The sequence below is a fragment of the Delphinapterus leucas genome, chromosome 1, assembly GCF_059928025.1.
Source record: "Delphinapterus leucas isolate spDelLeu-1000000601 "Yukka" chromosome 1, BTC_Dleu_Yukka2, whole genome shotgun sequence".
Classification (NCBI taxonomy): domain Eukaryota; kingdom Metazoa; phylum Chordata; class Mammalia; order Artiodactyla; family Monodontidae; genus Delphinapterus; species Delphinapterus leucas.
This window is the reverse complement of record NC_143129.1, coordinates 183,113,296-183,119,295: the sequence shown is the minus strand read 5'-3', so window position 1 is coordinate 183,119,295 and position 6,000 is coordinate 183,113,296. Positions and strand designations below refer to the sequence as shown.

General features: G+C 56.9%; 1 protein-coding gene across 8 annotated transcripts in view; it reads right to left on the bottom strand.

The window, feature by feature from the left end:
- Positions 1-1,667: 1,667 nt before the first annotated feature.
- The window catches only part of CTNNBIP1 (catenin beta interacting protein 1), a 53,241-nt gene continuing 48,908 nt past the window's right edge, over positions 1,668-6,000 (bottom strand). For 6 of the 8 annotated variants that reach the window (XM_089901774.1, XM_089901783.1, XM_089901780.1 and 3 more), the window contains one exon: positions 1,668-4,179. In XM_089901774.1, coding sequence (XP_089757900.1) covers positions 3,779-4,179 — 401 coding nt within the window. In that variant the 3' untranslated portion in view covers positions 1,668-3,778. The remainder of the gene's footprint in view (positions 4,180-6,000) is intronic. The other 2 variants (XM_089901761.1, XM_022598810.3) reach the window with 1 other exon arrangement.

Genomic DNA, 6,000 nt, shown 5'->3' with positions numbered 1-6,000 from the left:
AGGGAGGGAAAGAGACTGCGCGGGCGGGGCTGGTGGGTGATGGGGGGGGGGGGCGGTCCCCTGGGGCCCAGCGAGCGCCCCTGCTCCGGAAGCCGCCACCACTGAACCAGGTGCCCAGGAGGGATCGTTTTCCCTGTCACAAAGGGCCCTGTTCAAAGGCAGGAGCAGCCTGGATAGCACTCACAGGTGCTATTCACTGCGGGGCCAGGGAGAAGGCTTCATTCATTCTCCACCACCCTCCCCCCAGGCCTGGGAAACACCAGCAAGTGCAGGTGCCCTGCCTCCCTCCTCAGCCCACCCGGGCCTCCCCCAGGCTCAGCCTGGCCCCCAGCTGTCTCAGGCCTCAGCAGTCCCAAGCCTGAGGTCGGGGTCTTTGCTGGCCCCTGCCCCTGTACCTAGGAAGGTGGACCCAGAAGGTTGCCTGCTCTGTGGGCTGACCGACCCCGGGAGACCCAGGCCTGCCCCCACAGTGTTCCCCCTTCCCCTGCTGAAGTAGCCTAATTCCCATCAGACAGCGCTGGAGACTCCCCCCTCCCGGCTCCAGTGCCAGGCTCTCTGCTGGGGGCTGCGCAGGTGGTATCCGGGCCAGCCAACCCCTCCCGCTGCACGACGGCCCAGCTTAGAGGAGCTGATTAAGTCCAAGGTTAGCTACCGACAGTGGCACTCAGAACACCGGCTGGGGGTGGGGAGATTCTATACATCATTTACCTAACATGAGTCCCTTGATACGTAGCTTTTGGCTAACACAGCTGTCTTTTTTTTGTCTTTCTCTCAAGAACTGTAATTTCCTTCCTGGAAAAGGAAGTTACAGAGAAGGGCAGACCAACTCAATATAAGGCTGAACATAAATTACCTGAAGGTAGAATGGGCTATCTTGTGAGGTGGTGAGTTCTCCAGTCCTACAGGGTATTCAAGCAAAGGCCAGACAAGCCCTTTCTGAGATGTTTCAGAGGGGACTCACACATCTGGCTACTACATGGGCTGCCAGACAACCTCCAACATCTCTTCCAACCCTAAGATTTAATTTTGTCGATTGTGCCATCAGTCCCCATGTTCTATAAACCTCATAGCATTCAGCACCCAGGGAAACTCTTCGAAAAGGAAATAGAAGCACTGAGTCCATGTAAGCAGAAAAAAAAAAAAAAGACCTAAAATGGGACGATGAAGGGTGGAAATGAAAAATTCTAGAAAATGCTTCCAAAGCAAAAATTCCTCAAGCAGAAATGACTTTAGCTTCTGAACTTGAATATACAGCCAAACACCAACGGATCTTCTGTTTCTGGGACGATGGACGGGACGGATACTCTGTTTGGACTTTCGTTACAAGCATTCTAAGACTACTGCCATCACACAGGATGTTGGGGTGTCTGGATAGACGGGGTGCTCAGTGTCTGCTTAAGAGCATGGAGGGGGGAGGCCACGTCTGAGGATTACTGACCTCTGCCCAACTAGGACAATACTGGGAACCTCCAGGTCAGAAAGGGGGCTCACCCTTCCTACAGACGTGTCAGCTGGGGTGGGTAGATCTGGGAATTCTCCCAAACCCCCAGCTCCACTCCAGGCCATGGACAATACAACTAGCAAACATGGTGTTTTTGCCCCTCCTTGGGGAGGGCGGGCCCCAGTAGCAGAGTCCACGTGATGCGGGGAAATCAGCTCACGAGCCAAACTATTAAAAATCTTTATTGTTAATTATTTTCTTCGACAGAAGTATTTTGGGCGGAAATACGAAGCCACAGCGACATCTCCCCTTTTCTTCTGCAGAAGATGAGAGATCAGGGCCATCGCAGTTACAAGGGGGAGGCCCACGAGCCTGACAAGGACAGACTGGGGCAGGAACACACCATCAGCCAGGACTCGGACCCTCGACGGGAGCTACAGGTACAAGGAGAGGGGCCAGCCGGCAACACTGGCAAAGACAGCTGATAACAGATGTTACAACCTGGGTGGTGGGGGGAGACTGAACAAAACTCACCTTTCCCCAGGGGCTCAGCTGGAGCTGCAGGCCACTGAGCTGGGAACGAGTACAGACACACATGTGTGCGTACACGCACTGCCCCTCCTGGAGGAAGATGCTCTCAGGCCCCTGCTGGGGTCCACAGTCCTCGTCCCCTGGGGATCAACGGCCTTTTCAGACTAATGGCCAGCTAACAAGGGCGGGGGGCCCCTGTGTGTAGGAGGATAGGGTGTCTAGGTCGTGTCAAGTCCTCCGCTGGGGCAAGGCTCAGAGGAAGCTCAGAGCACAGTGTGAACGGCCACGGGGCCATGGGGCTCCCGGGGGCTGAGGCCCGGGACACGCTGGCGTTCAGCTCCCTTGCTCCACAACAGCCCCAAGCCCCGAGAAGGGGGAAATTTGGCTCTGAGCGTCTTCTCCTGGCTCTGGGTACCTGGGGTGAGAAGGAGGCCTCAGCCATCTACTACCTCCGGGACGGGGGTAGGAGGTCGCGGCGGGGGCATGGGGAGGCTTCCCCTCCCCAGGCCCGCATCTTCCTCCAACTCCCCACCCAGATTCCACTCCCGCGAGAGATGCAGGGAGCAGGACAGGCCGCCTCCAGGGGGAGGAGGGCAGGTGGGAAGACTTGGGGCTCCTGCAGCCCTTCAAAGACCACTGCTCTGCAATGTCTTTCTGGGGGCGGGGTTGAGGGCCAGCCTGGTGGGACTCGCTCATTGAAGACCCAGCCAGCGGTCCCAGTGGGCACTTCATAAATAATGACACTGTCCCTTCCAGGATGCCGTGGAGAGAGACCCTTCTGAAGGCAGTGCAGTGAAGGGCACGGCCTCGGATGAGAGAGCTCCCAGGGCTGGTCAGGACCCACTGCGCTGGAGGAGGCTGGGGAAGGTGGGAGGGTGCGTTTCGCGCCAAAGGCCTCCTGGGCCTTGGGAGCCAAGCTTGGGCCTTTGTGGGGGTTCTGGGCTCTCGGGCAGAGATCTCTGCTATGTTTTGGGGTCTCAGAGCTGGAAGCAGCTCCTGCCCCTTATAAGAGGAGCCCCGCCCCCGATGAGGCCTCAGGAAGTAGAATATGGAGCGAACGGCTCAGCGCGGGCAGGCTGGAGAGGCCCGGATGGCGCGTGTGAGCGATTCCATTCTCACCATGGGATGCTGGCCGGTTGTCAACTCATGAAGTGATGCATGTAAATCCTGGCTAATGGTCATCTCTAAACTCTGGGCTGCTCGTTCAGGACAACACAAACCTCCTTGGGGCCCTGTTTTCCAGCTGTGGGCCCTGCTTGGCGTCCTAGGGGTCCCCTTGCTGATGGAGCCTGGTGTGGTCATTAAAGCAAAAGCACTCTCTAGGTGGACCCCCGGGCTGGAGAGGGCCTGCACGCAGCAGGGGGTGGGCAGCCCATGGCAACAGGAGTCATGGGTGAGCCAATGGGAAACCAAACACACATATCGAAAGCCAATCAAATGCAAACACAAACAAAAAACACGTCAAAGCAGCAGCAGCAAGCTCTTTGTGTAATAAATATTGCAAAGCGCACTTGGTTTCTTTCTTTCTTTCTTTTTTCAAGTCAAATATAACAACCAACGTCCCAAACCCTGTTTTCAACATTCAAAAGAGAGGAGCGGTTGCCATCAGCAGAACACCTGCAGCCAATCAAAGAAAAAAACCGTTTCCCAGTAGCCAGCCAATCAAAATCCTTTTCCAGTTTAAGCAGCCAATCGGACCTCTTCACATTCCTAAAAAGTGACCGAAATAAAGCACCAGAGCTCGGAGAGCTTCCTGAGAAGCCATAAACCGAGGCGCAATTTTTTTTTTTTTTTTTTAAATAAGAGTCAGAAATAAAAAGGTTTGCGTTGGTCGAGATTTAAAAATAAAAAGGTTTCTTCCCGCAGCCAATCATGAGTCCGTCCCTTTAAGCCAATCGTAACTGCACCACTGGTGTCTCCCTGGAGGATTCTGAGTGGCCGTGGGGCGGGACGGGAAGGGGTGGGGTGGGGGGATCGGGGTAGGGAAGGTGACCCTCTGCCACTCAGCCGGTGAGGTCCACACAGATCTCCTGGCCTTTGCCAGCCTCCAGGGTATTCCAAGGGGTTTGCAGCTACTGCCTCCGGTCCTCCGTCTCCGACCTGGAAAACGCCATCACCACATCCTCTGCACCTGCAGACCAGGGCGAAAGAATTGCTGCTGGATGGTCCTCTGGCCCTGGGCTGCAACCTGGGACAAGGCGAGGAGGCTGCGGCCCCCGATGCAGTGTCAGTCAGTCCACTGTAGCGGGGTGCTTTCCGAGAACAAAGGGCTTCTGGGGAAGCCCACCTCCCCTCTGGGCCTGGGCCTCCCCTACAGCCTGGCCAGGGTAGGCCAGCAACCCTGCTGCACGGCTGTGGGCTGCAGGCTGCAGGGGCGAGGCTCAGAGGCTTGCTCAAGGCTACACGGTGAAGAGGTGAGCGTGCCAAGAACCCAGGCTGCTGTCCTGGAGCAGGGCTCTGCTTGTGACCCTTGCTCCAAGGTCACCAAAGCCGGGGGCCCTTGGGAACCTCTCTCTTCCTTCTTAAGACTCTTGTTTTGATCCCTTTGGAGGATCTTGCTCATAATTCCTAACAGCCAGTCCTCTTTGCCCAAACCCAACACCTGCTCAGGGGAGCGCGGCCAGGCCCATTTCCAGCCCGTGGTCGGCCCGGCTCCCATGGAGACAGATAATGGCCATAATCTTTTTGTTGTTATTTTTAATAGTGGATTTGAGGATTCTGGTCCAGGCACTCATGAAATCACTTCCTTTGTCTTGTTTTCCATAAGACAGGCATGCAGCCAGAAAAGGCAGGAAGGAGGGAAAGAGCCTGAAATGCTGACCTGCCTCCCCCACCTGAAGCTGCTGGGCAGGAAGGACTGAGTGGCAGACCCTGCAGGGCAGGTGAGGTGACCTGCAGGTCCCACCCCACCTCCTGGGCCCGGACCCTGCCTGCGCCCTGCCACTTTCTCCCCTTTCCCCCTGCCCCCCCCTTTTTTTTTTTTGGCTGCACAGCATGTAGGATCTTAGTTCCCCAACCAGGGATCAAACCCGTGCCCCCTGCAGTGGAAACGCAGAGTCTTAACCACTGGACCCCCAGGGAAGTCCCGCTCTCCCCTTTCTCTAAAGGATCGTTCTTGGTGGCACCCTGAACGTGAAGTAACGGTCAGTTGCCCATGGCCTTTTAGACAAACTTCTCTTCTGTTCCGCTGGAGGACTTCTTCCCGGGGAGGGGGATCAGAGCAGCAGAAACAGGAAAGGCCACTGAGGGGGGCGCGGGCAGCGGGGCGCGGTGGGGCAGCGGACATGTGAAACGGAGTCAGGGAGAGGGCAGGACGCCACCACGGCCGGCCCCCACCCCGGGGCGTGGTGTCGGCCACCTCCGTCCACGCCACAGGGAGTCACCCCTTCCCACTGGCAGCCTCGTCCTGACCTCCTTCCTAACTGCCCTGCCACACGGAGGAGGCACGCAGCCATGGGTGCTGTAGAAGGAGGGCCCGTCCACAAGGATGTAACATTACAGACGTGTCCTTCGGTTTGGGGCACCAGAGGGCCAAGGTGCTACCCAGGGGAGTAACCGTGCCACACATGCCCCATCTGCCTTGATGGGGTTCTGCTGTTACCAGCACAACCTCTATTCCTGCAAAGGGGAATGAGCTTCTAGAAAGGAGCTCAAATCATCCGACTTCTCGGGATTGGGCTCCTTTGCTTGGGAAGCCCTACCAGTCCTTCCCCTGTCATCCCGGGAACATTCTGTTCTCGCCTCAGTCCTCGGACCACGCAATACCACTGCAGGCAGAATTTTCCTAGCAACCACAGAATCCAAGGTTACATCATACCCTGCACGGCAGCTGAGCTGGTTACCTAACAGATGCCGGCTTTTCCCGAGTGCCGCCTCTCCAGCTCGCTGAGCAGGAGGGGGCTGGAGAGAGACCACGAAAGGGGACTTGTGAGCAAAAGATGCAATGAACAGGGACAGCCCACTCACTTCTTTCCTTGCCTGTCTCGTGGGCTTTCTCGAAGGGACCTTGGGCCTCTGTGCTGAGCTGC